The sequence below is a fragment of the Microcaecilia unicolor genome, chromosome 6 (assembly GCF_901765095.1).
Source record: "Microcaecilia unicolor chromosome 6, aMicUni1.1, whole genome shotgun sequence".
NCBI lineage: Eukaryota > Metazoa > Chordata > Amphibia > Gymnophiona > Siphonopidae > Microcaecilia > Microcaecilia unicolor.
In genome coordinates, this window is record NC_044036.1 from 202,204,076 (window position 1) to 202,222,075 (window position 18,000).

The 18,000-nt window shown below is 44.7% G+C and overlaps 1 protein-coding gene across 1 annotated transcript in view; it reads left to right on the forward strand.

The window, feature by feature from the left end:
• Positions 1 to 18,000, forward strand: part of CDC73 (cell division cycle 73) — a 476,174-nt gene that overhangs the window by 429,049 nt on the left and 29,125 nt on the right. Inside the window, exon 15 of the mRNA XM_030205684.1 lies at positions 8,672 to 8,772. Coding sequence (XP_030061544.1) covers positions 8,672 to 8,772 — 101 coding nt within the window. The remainder of the gene's footprint in view (positions 1 to 8,671; positions 8,773 to 18,000) is intronic.

An 18,000-nucleotide genomic window follows, 5' to 3' on the forward strand; every position in this document is an offset into this window, starting at 1 on the left:
CCTCGAAGACTAGATTTGATGACCCCTACCCAAAGTGAACAGAAGCTGACAATCTCTGGGGTCGATGCTCAGAAATATTGCTGACATTAACATAGGGTTAACTGTGGGTTTGCACTCACATTTTCCTTAGTGTCAGCTTCAGATCATGCCCTACAAATGGTTATAAGTCCTCCTCCTACCAGCACATGGGAGACTGAGACAAACTGTGAAGTGGATTCACTTGGTGCTTTGGAGCCCTGTATCCCTCGGCATTTCTCAGTCTCCTCAGCAGATGGTAGGTAGGTGCTGTGGGCTGTTGATTATTTTTTAGCTTGTTTTTGAAAAAACACAAACAAACTGAAGAGTTGCAGTCTGTAGCGGCAAGACATTTTGGGGGGGGGGGGGGAGAATAACCCAAGGGGCATATCTTATTCACAGATGTTGCTGGGTTTTCTGCCGCTCTACAGCCTCTGAAAGCTACTGGTTTTGTCTCTGTGTCCTGCCGTGGACCCCAAGGATGCATACTCTGCGGAGCCGGTCCCCCCCCCCTTTTCTGGCCCCCTCCTTGCCTGACCTTTGTTTCAAGGTCTGCCTCGGCCCCCTCTTCCATTCTCAGAGATAGGTTCCTTCAGGCAGCCCTGTGGGGACCCGGAGCGTCTGTGCGACCCGCTTTGCAAAATTTAAAAAAAACAAACAAAATTGGGTCGGAAAGTAGGAGCTTTGGTGGTTTTCTTTACCATCCTGCTGGTCTCTGAGGTTTGATCCCGCTCCGGGTGTGGGCAGTGTGGATGCACTGAGAGGAGAGGTGTGTGGCCTGCTTCCCATCTTTTCTCTGGATGGAAGTTTCCGCTACAGAGGCATGCTGCTGTGCAGCCTGTCAAGCGCGCCACGTGCTTGCTCCAACGTTGGGCCTATGCCAGTTCTGTAAGGAGGCTTTGTTTTGGGAACCTGTGGTCTGATGGGTTCTGATGTGTTCGTGGGGCAGGAACCCGGGAAACGCTTAGGGAGGTTCGGAGGGCGCTCAGAGGGAGGCGCTTGATCTATCGGTTCAATCTCAGTATCTCCCACTGGAAGGTGGTAGTCGATTGGTGCCTAGTTCCCTACCCGGTTCATGGGAGGGGGGTCCTTCCCCCCTTCTGAGTTATAACGTCTGGTGCAAAAGTAACAATCTTAAAAATAGTTGTGTTAGTCTCTCACCTGGCGTAGGTGGCCCTTTGGGGGCTGAGGTGCTTTTGGGCTAAATAGCTCCACCAAGCTTCGCTCTCTCAGGAAGTGGTGGAGGATTCTTGGGCCCTCTGCTTTTGGAGCAGTAGCTCATTGAGAGTGAGTGGGCTCAGATTCCTGGAGGAGGACTCAGAGCTAGCTATGTGGAGGGATCCTTCTGTTGTCCATCTCTTTCGGCAACAGGAGCTTCCCTGGTTGACTGCCCAGGTCCTGCACAGGGATGGTTCCTAAGGTGGATGTGTTGGTCACAGCAGTGACCAAGAATACTGAGGCGCCTGTGGAAGACGGAGCAGCTGTCATGGATCTGCAGAATAGGCACATGGAGGCGCACCGCTTAAGCGTTCCTTTGAGATGTTGACCTTGGCCCTGCAAGCCACCAATTGTGGTGGTTATATAGTGAGAGCATGTTTTCGTTGGGCTAAGAACCTTCCGGATGCTCCGGGTGAGGAGTCTGACAACTTGGCCAGTTTGGAGATGGGCACAGTTTTTTTGCCCGATCACCTTTATGATCTGCTTAGAGCCTTAGCCAAGAACCTGGCACGCTCTGTTGCAGAGCATCTGTTTTTGTGGCTTTGTCAATAAGCGGCAGATGTGGCGTCCAAGTTCTGCCTCAGCCAGATGCCTTTTTGGGGTACCTCTCTGTTTGGGAAGGATCTCAAGAAGCTGGTCAAGTGACTTGGGTGAATCCAAGGTCCCGCGTTTGCTGGAGCTTCAGGCTCACTTAGTGACTCGCAGTGCCTTCCGGGTTGGTCCTGGGACGTTCGGCGATCACAGTTTTGCAAGTACCTCCATAGGTCGGGGTTGGACCAGGGCTCAGTCCTTTCTAAACCACTTTGAATGTAGTTGCAAAAACCACAGAAAGGTGGTATATCAAGTCCCATTTCCTTTTTAGGCCTTTTGGGAAGGCCGGGTGGGAACCTTTGGGGCAGGAACTTCCCATAATGCCTAGTGAAGGTTTGCGGGCCTACTCTCTGGTGGCCCCCATAGGGGGCTGCTTGCAACAATTTTACCTGAGGTGGGTCTACATCACATCTGACTGGTGGGTCCTAGATCTGTTGGGAGTCGGTTACCTTCTGGAGTTTCGCCATCCTCTGCAGTAGCAGTTTCTGCTGTCTATGTGAACCACTTCCTCGCACTCAACATAGAAAAGATGATGGCAGATAAAGACCTGTACAGTCCATCCAGTCTGTCCAACAAGATAAAACTCATAGTATAAGGTATGATACATATACTTGGTCTTGATTTGTCCTTCTCATTTTCAGGGCACAGACCGTAGAAGTCTGACCAGCACTGGCCTTGTACTCCAGTTATGGAATACAGAATTTGTCCAGCTATGATCAGGGCACAAACCATAGAAGTCTGCCCAACACTGGCTTCACTTGCTTCCAAATTACTGGTGTTGCTAGGGTTACCATATTTGCGCTAAGAAAAAAGAGGACACATACCCCACCCCCTGTCACACCCCTTCCCTGCACCCCTGTGCAAGACTTCAATGGAAGTCTCGCGAGGCTGCCGCTTGAACTGTTAGCAGCAATTTTGAAGCGGCACAGGGAGTAAGACAAGTCTGTCGGTGTGCCGGGCAGGAAAGAGGGGGCTCTTTTCTGCCCTGAAGAGGCCACTAGACCACCAGGGCACCATAGTAAGGTAAAGGAGAGGAGGGAAGTATAGGACACCCTGAGGACTGCCCAGCTGTCTGCCCTCCAGCCTGCCCGTTTATCTGCAAATCTGGCAAATGGGCAGGTTGGCAAAACCCACCCGGATGCCTGGCCGTGTTCTCAAAAAGAGGACATGTCCAGGTAAAACTGGACATGTGGGTGCTCATTTTCAAAGCACATAGTTTACAAAGTTTCATAGTAACATACATAACTTTGTAAGTCTATGTGCTTTGTAAATGAGCCTCATGGTAACCCTACCAGGTAGAGCCACGATTTTATGTCAGATTTCAAGTTTTTGAACAACTGTTTTCCCCCATTTGCAAGGACAAAAAAAAAACCCACAAGAAAATGGAGGTAGACCAATAACGTTGAAACACAAGGGTTCGGCTTTAATTGACATCTAGTGACATGAAACTCTGTTGTGCTCGACATGTGAGAACAGACTGGACAGATTTAAGGCAGTTTATAACCTCCAGTAGTGAGTTATTTTCACGTTCAATTTTTTCAATGTGTGAATGGAACATATTTCATCAGCGAATGCATATGCCAAAGGTAAATCTCCATGGATAAATCCTTCTTATCTGTTCCTTTCTCCACTACTGCCAACTCCAGACTTCGCGCCTTCTGTCTCGCTGCACCCTACGCCTGGAATAAACTTCCTGAGCCCCCTACATCTTGCCCCATCCTTGGCCACCTTTAAATCTAGACTGAAAGCCCACCTCTTTAACATTGCTTTTGACTCGTAACTACTTGTTAACCACTCGCCTCCACCATACCCTCCTCTCCTCCTTCCTGTACACATTAATTGATTTGATTTGCTTACTTTATTTTTATCTAGTAGATTGTAAGCTCTTTGAGCAGGGACTGTCTTTCTTCTATGTTTGTGCAGCGCTGCGTACTCCTTGTAGCGCTATAGAAATGCTAAATAGTAGTAGTAGTAAATCTCACTCAGATCATTTTCAAAGAAATTTCGGATCACAGCAGGTGACTTTTCTTGAGACAAAAAGAAAGACTTCAAGGCTGGAAACATCTGCAACATGCGATGGATGCTAGGAAACAGACGGCCATCGAGTCTTGCAGTGATAAAGTAGCTGACGATATTCCACTTCAACAAATTCACAGTACTCTTTTAAATGTTCAGTTCAAACAGTGTAGATTGAGAAATAGTTGTAAATTTTTAAAACTATTGACTCAATATCAACCTCAAGTGTATCAGTGCCGTGTTGAATGCAGTTATTCAAAACGTGCTGGACAACCAATTCCAACTAATGTACCATTGCCACTGCTTTTTCCTTTCATCTTCTTTAAATTAGCAAACACATTCTTGCCAGTAGCTCTACACTAGACACCTCCAAAATTAGTATTACAATTATCTCCTGCAAAGGCTATACACTTCTGAAACAAGCTATATCTGTCCAAGCTGTTCTTAATGCATGTTGAAATTCTTTCTGCAGTTTCATCTGGAGTGCTATGCACATCAATGAGTTTCGACTGTAAACCACCATTTTTCCAATCAAAGTAGTAAATAAGTATTGGAAGCAACTTCTGAGATCCATGATTACTACCAAAAATACTAGGACTAGGGGGCATGCGATGAAACTACAGTGTAGTAAATTTAAAACAAATCGGAGAAACTATTTCTTCACCCAACGCATAATTAAACTCTGGAATTCGTTGCCGGAGAACGTGGTGAAGGCGGTTAGCTTGGCGGAGTTTAAAAAGGGGTTAGACGGTTTCCTAAAGGACAAGTCCATAAACCACTACTAAATGGACTTGGGAAAAATCCACAATTCCAGGAATAACATAGAATGTTTGTACGTTTGGGAAGCTTGCCAGGTGCCATTGGCCTGGATTGGCCGCTGTCATGGACAGGATACTGGGCTCGATGGACCCTTGGTCTTTTCCCAGTATGGCATTACTTATGTACTAATGTACATCTGTCGCGACCCCACAGTAGCGTACACAGCTTGGTGCTTTTACAACCACATCAACGGAATGCGGAGCCAGCACACTATTAACAATTGCTTCGGTTTTTGTTTGTGCACATGATATTTTTCGTGCAATGTTGGAGTCAGGTAATACTGTTTTTACTAACCTGCAACTGCAGTCCATTGATTTATAGCTATAATGATGTTTAACTGCATCAAACGCCAATGTTCCTTCAACAGCCAAAACAGAATCATCAATTTTGGAACACGGTGTTATGAAAAAATCTGTAAGTTTCATAGATGAGCTTTCTCACTGAACATTCTTAACATGTTTCAATGTTCTGATATGCGCCTCTAAATCAAGTGCACCTTTATGCGCAACAGAAATATAAGTCCCACTACCACATGTTATGCATTCCGCTTCCCTGTCATGTCGGCTTGAACAAAAACATGGGTATTTCACTTTCATCATATCATTAAATGAACAGTTTTGTTTCGGCATTTCAAGTTCATAGCTCACGTTAGATGACTGTGTTCACTAGGTCGGTGCAGTGAAAACTCTGTTAACACAAAGCAAGAAAACCATAATATCTATTCCTTGTATGTCCAGGATTTCCACAGTCTCCCTGTTCACTCTTCCACTTTCATCCTGTCTTCATATCGAGCATATCTCCCCCATGCTCAACCTCATTCCCAGTTCCAAAACGTCTCCCAGTTTCTCCCCCCCCCCCCCCCCCCCCCCCCCCCATTGTCAAGCTATTAGGAATGAAAAACAAAAATGAGAATATTATGATTCCTTTGTATCACTTCATGGTGCAACTGCACCTTGAATACTGAGTGCAATTCTGGTCACCATACCTCAAAAAAGATATAACGGAAGTAGAAAAGGTATAGAGAAGAGTGACGAAATGGCAAACAGGATGACTTCCCTAAGAAGAAAAGATAAAGAGGCTAGGGCTCTTCACCTTGGAAAAGAGACAGCTGTGGGTAGGTATGATAGAGGTCTATGAAATAATGAGTAGACATGAATTGCTTGTTTACTGTTTCCAAAAATACAAGGCCTAGGGGATCATATGCAACGAAACTACTGAGTAGTAAATTTAAAACAAACTGAAGAAAATATTTCTTCACACAACGTGTAATTAAATTCTGGAATTTGTTGCCAGAGAGTGTGTGGTAAAACAGCTTGCAGGGTTTTAAAAGGTTTCAATAATTTCCTAAAAAAAAAGCCCATAAGCCATTCTTAACATGGACTTGGGAAAATCCACTTCTTATTTCTAGGATAATGCGGCATTAGGGGTTCTGAAATTTTTTTTTACAGGTGATGCATTCCCCTCTCTCCTCTGAGTTCAAGTTCCTCCCTCCCAGTTCCAGGCCCCCCTCCCTCTGAGTTCCAGGCTCCCCCCCACTCCCTCTGAGTTCCAGGCTCCCCCCCCCTCCCTCTGAGTTCCAGGCTCCCTTCAAGTTCCAGGGGCCTGGCCCTCCCTCTCCCTCCCTCCCTTCAAGTTCCAGGGTCCCTCCCCTCCAAATTTTACCCTCCGAATTTTAAAGGTCATCGATCTGGTAGGTTATTCGATCTTACCTCAGGTTATGGCAGCGGCTAAGGGCAAGGAAGGCTGGCTGGCCGCTGGCACACACACGTCACGTCACGCACAGACCAGATGCTGCAGCCTCGTCGTCGACTTGGAGTTATGGCGGCAGGCTGCAGACAGTAAAAACCGTTGCGCCTGCATGCAGCGTGCAGGAGAATCAGACACACATCAGCTGATCGGGTGCTGGCTGGCACACGCACAAATGCCTGTAGCCTGCCTGCGTCGGCCCACACCACGTGCGTGCATACTCAGAGCCTCAGCGGAGTCGGACCGAGGACAAGTCATGTAATGACCCGAAGACTGAAACCCGGAGAAATCCAGGAAATGGAGAAACTCGCCCGAACTCCCGAAGGCGCCCTCAAAAAGAGGACATGTCCGGGGAAATCCGGACATATGGTAACCCTAGGTGTTGCCATCTAATCACCACTAAGCTTGTTTGGTTCCACGCCTTCTATTCAGGATTCCTTTGCGTTTATCCCATGTATTTTTGAATTCTGTTACCGTGGAAGGGCATTTCAGGCAAACCTCTCCATGAAAAAGTAGTTCCTGACATTATTCCTGTGTCCACCCCCCCCCCCCCCCCCCCCGGCAACCTGAATTCATGTCCTCTAGTTCTACCACCTTCCCAATGCTGGAAAAGGTTTGTTTGTAAATGAATACCTTTCAAATATTTGAACATCTGTATCACATCGCACCTGGCTCTCCTTTTCTCTAGGGTATATATGTTCAGGTCCTCAAGTCTCTCCTCAGATGTCTTGCAACGCAAACCCCATACCATTTTGGTTGCTTTTCTCTGAACCTCTTCAAGTCCTTAACAAAATACAGCCTCTAAAACTGAACACAGTACTCCAAAGTGGGGCCTCACCAATGACTTGTACAAGGGGCATCAGTACCTCCTTTCTTTTGCTGGTTATACCCCTCTCCATGCAGTCTAGCATCCTTCTGGCCATGGCCACCTCCTTGTCACATCGTTTCATCATCTTGAGATCCTCGGACACCGTGACCCCAAGGTCCCTCTCCTGAGCTGTGCTTATCAATCTCCTCCTATCTGGTACATCTCCTTTGGATTTCTGTATCCCAAGTGCAACGCTCTGCACTTCTTGGCTTTAATTTTTTTTAAATTATACCTATATACAATATAAAAATATTTAAAATGTTTTATGGTTCTCAGAGTGAAATGCCCTGCACCCAAAGATATGGGTGCTTATCTGAGTACTAATTTAATACCATCATTGCACCAGATGCCCTAACCACTCCCCTCACAGAGGGAAACAAGCCTCTTAATATAGAAAGTGCAAAAAATATCTGCTGAAAACTCAGGTTTCTCAAATATCACGGTTACTACTTCACTCGCTATTATTGCTTCATTAGAAGTTTTTTTAACAATAGTATCCAATGTTTAAGATCTTATGCACTCAAATCTCCTATATACACACAGAGTCCATGTTCAAAACTTATCTGATAAATGGGGGTCATTGGTGCAAGTGGGTGTTCTGATATCTCTTGATAAAGAATAATATGTGCAACGTGCTCGGTGAATAAACATTCTTCATTTGTTCCCAAACAATGTGTAGCTGAGGTCTTATTTGAGATCTGTGAAAAACTGTATAGTGTTCTTACTCTGATTACAGTTGATCAAGATAAAGACCTGCCTGAAGAAAGAGGAGAACTCATAGTATTTTACCTGGGTAAAAGCAGTCATTACAATTTGCACAACTGAAATTTTGTAGCAGATTTGTTAGGTAGTGTCTTCAGTGGATGATTTGTACCAAGAGACATCTTGGTCTGAATAGAGAGGTAACAACTTCATATTGCTTTCTTGTCAAGCAGAGCACAGTCTGAGTTCATAAACCACAGGAAACACATTTTACACTGTCTTACATGCTTGTGATTGCAGGTTCTGTTTAGGAGGTGAGATTTTTTAAACTTTCAAATATTGGTATACTATCTCAAATTGCCAGTGTTTGGGTGTGATGATAAATGGAAGCTTAAAATTGGCAGGTGATTTGTGAAGGAAGTCTAGGAGGATGAAAAATATAGGAATATTCATGTATTGCTGAAAAGGTATCTGTAAGCGCAGCAGAAAGAGGCACTGGAAGTACAGAAGTCATTAATGTGCTGTAATGGTGACATTATAAAGAGAAATTATGCTAATGCACAAGGTTTGTCTCTCAGTAGTGTTGACAGCAGACTCTGTAGTATGAATAGTTATGAGGCTTGCTTTCCTAGGGGGTTTACAGCAACTTCACTCTCATGGTCTTAGCTTCTGTCTTTCTCCCTTTTCTTTTTATAGGGATCGTGTGGTAGCAGTATTTGTGCAAGGCCCTGCCTGGCAATTCAAAGGCTGGCCATGGCTGTTGCCCGATGGATCACCAGTTGATATATTTGCAAAAAGTAAGTTCTATGAACTGCTAATAAAGAGTTTCTGTTGGGTGTGGGCATTATTCTGAAAACAATGTGGAAAAGTTGAAGATGTTGATAGTTTGGTATTTTACTTGCAGGAAATGATTTTGCATCTGCTTTTAATGCTATTTCCCTTGACAGGATGAATCAACCACACAATTTTTTCTTCTAAGAGTGAATCCTTAAACAGAGAAACGTTATTGAATATAATGGCAGATGTAACCATGCAGCCTATCTAGTCTACCCATCTACATCACCTACACAACTCTACTGTCCCTTTTACTTTTCCTCAGAAAGATTGACCAGTGTTTTCTTGATTTCTGATACTGTCCTTGTTTCCACTAGGAGACTTTTCCATGTATCCACCACCCTTTCCCCAAAGAAATATTTCCTTAGATTACTCCTCAAATTTTCTGTTTAAACAGTCACGTATCTTTTGTATTTATACTTTCAATCTATTTCAGTGTGTCTATCATATCTTTCTCACTTTTTTTCCCCAGGATGTACATATATAAGTTTCTCAAACTTTCTCCATATACTTTGGCAAAGACCATTGACCATTTAGGTAGCCAGTCTCTAGACTAGATCCAGTTTATATCCTTTTGAAGATACGTCTCAATTATATTCAGTACTCAAAATGAAGTCTCAGAAGAATCCTATACAGAGAAAATATCAACATTTTTTTCTGCTGGCCATTGATTTCCTTATACATTCAAACATCCTTCTGATTACTTTTTGGCCATCTTAAGGTAGTTAGGTATACCATCCCCTTACCCCACTTCAGTCTTTCATGCACAGAAGAACTTAATCCCCTGTAATATACCACTCCATTGGGCTTTTGCAGTCTAAGTACATGATCCTGTGGTTATTAACTGCCAAACTCTGTAAACCATTTTGCAAGCTTTGCTCGATTCCTCCTTGTGTTACTCACACTTTTCCAAGGTATCTACTCTGTTGCATATTTTGATATCATACACAAAAAAAGCAAACCTTTTTCTTAGCCCTTTTGAGAAATATATAAGAAAAATACTGAGAAGTCCTAGAATAAGGACTGCTTCTTATGGAATATCACAGATAATGCCCCTTTTTTGTCAGAGTGAACTCTTTTTGCTTAAAATAGTGTTTTTCTTAACTTGAATGCATAGGTATAAAAGTAACCTCCCCCTGCCCCCCCCCCCCCCAAAAAAAAAAGTAATGCCTTTTTTATTGGATTAACTCTTCAGAGCTAACACTTCCCTTGGGGAAATCAGGCACAGTAATCTAAGGGGATAAGACTTGACATACAGCCTTTTTGTGGTTACAATCAAAGCGGTTTACGTATTATATACAGCTACTTATTTTGTACCTGGGACAATGGAGGGTTAAGTGACTTGCCCAGAGTCACAAGGAGCTGCAGTGAGAATCAATCCCAGTTCCCCAGGTTCTCAGGCTGCTGTGCTAACTAACCATTAGGCTACTCCTCCACAAACCACTACTGCTGTCCTCTGAACCAACTCTCTGATTACCCTGTCAGACGTGTGTTATGATCTACCGCTTAGATCTTCCAGTCCTCTGGACACCAGAACCCAGACTGTCCTTTGTTTTCGTAACCATTCCATTTCTTTACTTATCACTGAGTTGAGACAAAGTAGCTTGTAGTTCCAGCCTCCTTTCTTAAGTTTTTATGAAGAGGAGTTGTAACTGCCCGCCCTTTGCATCAGCAGCAGATGAATCCAGATACTTGTGGGTTGTGATTATCTGATAGAGTACTGAACGCTGCTGTATACCTTCAATATATCTCTGTCTCCAGCAGGTGGTGGACAATGCTCCACAAGCTCCGGGTTTCATTGTTGGCCTGTGCTACAGTTCTGGGGTGCCTGGCTGTGTGGTGCTGGCTTTTTGTTTTGTGAGGGGTGTGGTACACCTGGTGGTTCCAGGTCCACCCCCTACCATGAGTCCCAGCCAACCATTTGCTCTCTTCTTTATGTTCCTTCCTCTCAGTTTAAAAGAAAAAGGCCCATATAGCTGTCTGGTTTTTTTTTTTTTTTGGGGGGGGGGAGTTGTTTGTGTTTTCCTTTCTTTGTGTAAAGAAAAAAACTACTTGGAAGGAAGAGCATTGTGGCTGTACTGCCTGCCTCTGTGGGGACAGCAAACCTGCCTCCCTTGTTTGAATTCGCTGGTAGCTGGTACAGACGCTTCCTTTCATCTGGGGTGAGTGAAGGGGTGCATCGCTGCTCCCTCTGTGGAAAGCGATGCACAGCGTCGGGACGTTGTGCAGGGTTTGTTGGCCATGTTCTTTCTACATTTCCGGTTCTCCTGCATGCGCCCCTCAACGTTCCCGCTCTGACGTAAGTCTGTCAATTTGTGCAGCTGTGGCCATTTTAAACATGCTGGTTTCTGCTCCTGCGATGTCCGAGTTGAACATCGATGTTTCTGATTTCAGGTTCCCTCCCTTTAGGAATGCCATCGATTGCGGTTTTGGATGCTGAATGGGGGGGGGGGGCAGTTTTGGAATTGTTCACACCCTAGTTTGTGCTTCTTTTGCCCCAAGCCTACCTTTTAAAGCAGGCTTACCCTGTTTCAGCGCCTGCCAAACTTTCTTTACTGATGGACATGGCAGGAGCTGGTCAATTCGTACAAACTCCATCAGAGGATGCAAAGGCTAAAAAGAGGCAGTTGGCGGATTTCACAGAGGAGAGTTGTTTCCCCATTCCCTCTGCAATCTGTGGCAAGGTCTGTGGTGGCCTCGCTTTTGGGACATTTTCCTGAGGATCTTGAGGAGGATGAATTGTTAGCAGACGAGACTGATGATCCCAAGGCAGTTCACATTTTTCACAGAGAGGAGTTCCCCGCTTTAATCTGCAAAGCCTTACAGGCTCTCAAAAATTCCAGTACAGAGGAGCCTGTCCCATGGCAGAAAATCCTAAGATGGCCAGCACTAGAAGGCCACCTAATGCCTTTCTGGTCCATGTGGCGATACAGGAACTCATCTCGGCATAGTGATTAATGCCAGAGGGTAGCCTTCGGGTCTCCAGAGTGATGTCCAGGTTGTATCCCCTGGTTCAGGTATAATAGAACAAACTTAAGTTTCCCAAGGTAGATGCATTGGTGGCTGCGGTTACGAAGAAAACCACACTTCTGGTTGAAGGTGGCATTGCGCTAAAGGATGTTCAGGATCAGAAACTGGAGTCTTTGTTGAAGTAATCCTTTTAGGTTTTGCCTCTCTCATTGCAAGTGGCTTTTGCAGTTCATATGCTGCTAGGGCTTGCTTCAGCTAGGTACAACAGGTGGCTGACGTTTTGGCAAAGATCAATTTGCCTTTGTTGCTCAATTTCGCCCCAACATTGAGACGGCACTTGCATATTTGGCAGACTCCTAGTACAATATGGTTAGGGCCTTAGCCAAACAGATGGCGTTGGCAGTGACTGTGCAGTGCCTGGGATACTCTCCTTTTTGGAGAGGATTTGGAAAAGCTGCTAAAGGACTTGGGTGATTCTAGGATGCAGCAGTTGCTGGAAGACATAAAGAGGGCAGCCTTCCATACATCCCAGTCGTGTTAACACCTGAAGGATGCCCGCCAGTATCACCCAGGGAGGTCTGTCTCCTCGCATTCCTTTCTAAGTCTAGATTTCAACAGTGCCAGTCCTTTTATTCTGATGAGAGACCTACAATGGCAGCTAGGGCAGGAATTATCCCCAGACCAGCACATTGATGGGGTGCCAGTCTAATTACTTTGGACCAGTGGGTCTTAAGAGATTATCAGAGAAGGTTATAAGTTACGTTTTGCTCTCCCATCGATGATTTTTTTTTTCTCTGAATCCCCATGCAGTGCTATGGTAAAGTGGGAGGTGGTTCAGACCATGCTCCTCTCCTTGCAAGACCTGGGGGCAGTGGTGCCAATTCCGCGGCACAGACTCTGTCAGGGGCACTGTTCCATTTATTTTGTGGTGCCCAAGAAAGGCGGGTTTTACTGGCCAGTTTTGGACTTCAAAATCGATTCGTACGGATCCGCCACTTTCAAATGGAGACATTGAGGGGCATAATCGAATAGAAATGCCTATCTCCATGGGCATTTATCTCCGAGAACGGGTCCGTAAAGGGGCGGGCCGAACCGTATTTTCGAAAAAATGGACGTTTTTGAGCTGGGCGTTTTTTTTTTTAGCGATAATGGAAACTAAAAACGCCCAGCTCAAAAACGTCCTAATCCAAGCCATTTGGTCGTAGGAGGAGCCAGGATTGATAGTACACTGGCCCCCCTGATATGTCAGGACACCAACTGGCAACCCTAGGTCAGTGTGGTGGACTTCAGAAAAAGCTCCCACACACATAGCTCCCAACGCCCCTCCCTCAAAACCCACTACCCACAAATGTACACTACCATAGCTCTTAGGGGTGAAGGGGGCACCTACATGTGGGTACAGTGGGTTTTGGAGGCCTCCCATTTACCAGTACAAGTGTTACAGGTGGGGGGAGGGATGGGCCTGGGGCCACCTGGCTGAAGTGCACTGCGGTACCCACTAAAAGTGCTCCAGGGACCTGCATACACGCAGGCCTCTAGGACTTGTTGCTGCTGTATAACATTGGCACACCAGTTGACACCTGAAGACTAATCTCTCCGAAAAGTCCTTTATTGGAATAACCACGTTTACTCACAGTTAACTGCAGATCAGAGGTTGTGCCCCACTGGCAATGAGTCTCCCTGGCACTGAGATGAGCAGTAGGTCAGAGCTGGCAGAATGCTGTACAATGCCCTCTTTCAGCCATATTCAAGGGAAGAACTAAGTTCTGTAACGTGGCTAACAGGAAAGGGAACTAAAACCGGCTTACAAAAATGGCCACTACAACAGGAAACACAACAGGGCACACTCTGACCCAGTAGGCAGGGGGAAAAGCACCATGGGAGAAGAGCCTACCAACTACCACCATCGTGAGACTGTAACACAAGCTAATGAAATCACAGAGCCCAATACCCCTACACACACCAAAATGCAATGCTGATGTGATCCTGTACTGCACCCGAGAGCCACATCTGACCCAGGGAAAGGCTGTGACAGGATCGAACACATTCTGCTGTCATGGAGGTGGGTACGGCATTTGAGGCTGGCATAGAGGCTGGAAAAAAAGTTTGTAAAGTGGGGGTTTTTTGGTGGGAAGGGGGTTAGTGACCACTGGGGGAGTCCAGGGAGGTCATCCCCGATTCCCTCCAGTGGTCATCTGGGCAGTTGGAGCACTTTTTTGGGACTTGTTCGTGGAAAAAAAAGGGTCCAAAAAAAGTGACCCAAATCGCGGTCAAAACGCCTTTTTTTTTTTTCGATTATCAGCTAAAGACGCCCATCTCTCCTCGGCTGATAACCACGCCCCAGTTCCGCCTCCGACACGCCCCCATCAACTTTATTCGTTTCCGCGACGGAGTGCAGTTGGAAACGCCCAAAATCGGCTTTCGATTATACCGATTTGGGTGCCTTTGCGAGATAAACGTCTATTTCCCGATTTAGGTCGCACTATAGGTGTTTTTCTCTTTCGAAAATAAGCAGGATTATGATCCATGCTGGCAGCGGTCTAGCCGAGAGAGTTTCTCACGCCTCTGGATCTAAAGGAGGCCTATCTGCATATTCCCATTTGGCCCCCTCATCAGTGTTTCCTTCTCTTTGCGATTCTGAGATGTCATTTTTCAATGTTGGGTGCTTAGCGAAGGCACCACATACCTTTTCCAAGGTCACTGTAGTAGTTGCAGCCTACCTCAGAAGGCAGGTCATTCAGGTCCATCCATACCTAGGCAATTGGCTCATTTGAACTTCATTGAAGCAAGAGAGCCGACAGGTCACAGACAGGTCTTGGCTCTTTTGCACTCCCTTAGTTGCACAGTGGTGCTGGCCACTTACTTTGTATGGTAATAGCGGCCACCTATATTGCACAGTTGCAGCGCCCCTTGAGGTTTTTTCCCTGTAACAGCAACCACCTGTACTGCTATCCGGTGTGACTGCCAGTCTAGCTCTCCTGCAACTTGTACCTGTGTGGCTCCTGCTACTACCATCTCTGTTGTGTAGCTGCAACAGTCACCTGTTTTGCTTAGCTGCAACAACTGGGCTGTTTCTGGAGTTGCAACAGCTGCCTTTTTTCCCTCCCTGTAGCAACCAGCTGGGTTGCACCATATCAGTATTTCATAGATGTAACAACCATCCGTCTTATACAGTTGAACAATCAGCTGCATTTCATTTTTACCTTCAACATTTGCCTCCATAGACTAGCATTCCAAGTAAGCTGCATAGAGCTGTTCTAGTAGCCAGCTGTGTAGCTCGGCTACTCTGTCACCCTGTATATGCACTGGTTGCCTATATAACACAGTTCCAGCAGTTGTCTGTATGGCTCGGTTATGGAGGCTATATGGCACAGTTGCATATTGGGCATCAGATATATAAGCTATCTGCGGGACATTAGATGCACATTGTGTGGCTTCCTAGGCAGCAGCTGACTGAATGACCTTGGCTGCACTACCTGTAAGTAGGGTATCAGATGTAGCATCTACTCACTCGCCATAGCTATCATATTACATTCAGTATGCAGCAATGTGGCCTCAGATGCAGTGGCCACATGTATGATGCCAGTTTGCACAGCTACATCTACTGCTCTGCTGCCTGTATGGTTCTAGCTACTGCAGCAGTCTCTGTCACCAGTCACCACATCCACTAGTATCACACCAGCCACTGCAGTGTCTGTATAACATTAGCCACCGCAGCCAACAGTGTTGTACTTGGCATTGCACCTGCCAGTATTAACTAGCTGCCACAGCTCCTCTATGACACCAGATACCATGGCTGCCTGAATGACATTACCTCTTGCAGCTGCCTGTATGGATACAGCTCACACTTGCTTCTGTAACTCCTGCTACGGTGGTGGCATGAATGTCTCCAGTTTTGACAGCCACATCTTTATCTCTAGCTACTGTGGCTACATACATAACATCTCTTGATCATTTGCTTATGGTGCTTGGCTGTCAGTAGACTGTCTTCTCTAGTTTTGGTAGCCTACTATGTGCCTCGTCTGCTCTGCACAACTATTTAGTACAGTTTCTCCGGTTACCCATATAGCTCAGGTGATATAAACCACCTATGTTGTGCAATTCTACATTCTGTTTTGTGCTGCTAACTCGATAGCACTGGCATTAGCCACCGCTGTTACACAACTTCAGGAAGTTTCTGATATTATGGTTTTATTCTGAGCCTAATAAGCTTCCATTGGTTGTCCTGTTTGTGTCTCATATTTCATGGCATGTCTCAGGGCTCTTATGCTGTCTTCTTGATGACATTTGGATTTTCATGGCTGAATAGGGAATTCTTTGGCACCAGATCAGTCAACCATTGTTCTGCCTTCTTTATTCTCAGCAAAGGGTGATTCAATTTGCTTCTGGTTTTTCCTGGCTATCACAGATGTAGACAGGGAAGTACAGTGGTTTTTCAGCTCCTGATATCTATCTTTTATTCCCTTCTCTGAATATTCAACTCCTTGAGGGCGTCTTTTATTTATTTATTATAGAAAAAAAGCAATTAAGAAATAAGATATTCAAAAATCTTCCAAACAGTAAATATATAAATCAAAACATACCACATCATGGAGCAGTGTTGCCTGTCCCAAAGGTCCCAGTACAAAACTAATAAAGATATATACCAACTATCATAATATAATCAGTACTACAATCAGTGATCAAGCACTTGTTTATCTAGCAAAAAAACCCTCTAATTGAGCAGGTTCCAGGAAAAAATAATTGTTAGCCTGATAAGAAATACAGCATCTACATGGGAAACGCAGAAAAAAGGAAGCATCCACAGCCAGAACCCAAGACTTTAACTGTAGGAACTGCTTCCTTCACTGTTGAGTCAATCTTAATACATCTGGAAAAATCATCATCTTATAACCGCAATACAGAACATCCTTTTTAGGAAAATAAGCTTTAAGACCCATTGTCTTATCAGCCTCATTTAAGAAAGTGACTACCAAGGTTGCTCTAGTAAAAATATTATCCTGAGATGATTCCGGAAATAAGTTAAATTAGTAATAATAGGATCTTTATCTACAAGAGAAGACCTAGGCTGTTCACCCCCAAAGGGGTTAAATAATATAATTTGGAAATTAAAATATTATCCACATTAGTAATCTGCAATATATCATGAAAATAATTCTGTAACAAAATCTGAGGAGAAATAAGATGAGTTTTAGGAAAATTAAGAATACGCAGGTTTCTAGGTTTAAATGAATTTTCTATATGCCTGTGAATACTCATACTCTTCTTAACACAAGCAATACCTACATTCTAAATTGCAGTTACCTGTGTTTCTAATCTATTAAGAATACCACCCATTTTAGTCAAATCAGATTCATGTTCATTCAATTTTACAATAGTTTCCTGAGCAAATTTCACAGAATCACGTACAAAATCCCTGCAGTAGCAAATTATTTCTAGCAAGTAAAGTCCAAATATATTTCAAGGAAAATCATTAGAAAGTTCTCCAGACACAGATGACTGTATATCCAAATCAGTTAGCAATCCAATGGGATTTGGTAAAGGCTTCTGTATAAATATCTCAGGTGAAGAAGTCAAATGTGGAGGAGTGGCCTAGTGGTTAAGGTGGTGGACTTTGGTCCTGGGGAACTGAGGAACTGAGTTTGATTCCCACTTCAGGCACAGGCAGCTCCTTGTGACTCTGGGCAAGTCACTTAACCCTCCATTGCTAAGCCGCATTGAGCCTGCCACAAGTGGGAAAGCGCGGGGTACAAATGTAACAAAAATTTTTTAAAATGTAGAGAGACAGTCTCAGATTGAACCATATTCACTGAGTCATCTTAAAGCCTGGTCAAAGAGGAGTACCAGGAAAAGATGGAGGCACTCTCAAGTCAGGACTTAAAGTAGCCCATGATGAAGAGGTTATAGAGGGCAGAGAGCTGACTAAAGCCAAATTACTCACCAGATTCTGAAGACTATAGGACCCATGCTTTTCATGGGTCCTATAACAGAAGAGATGATGGTAAAAAAACAGGCTTAACATTTGTTTTCTTTTTCCTTGTGACAGCAAAAAAACAAGTCCCAAAGCTTCAGATTATGGCTCCAAAACTTAAGGAAATAAAGAGAAAATATATAGCTCTCCTCTCTACCCTTTCAAGGAAAATAGATGTTATCCTCAGCAGGCTACTGACCTCACGCACAGGGGCGGGGCTCAAACGCTACTCTCCTCTCTATGCTCAGTA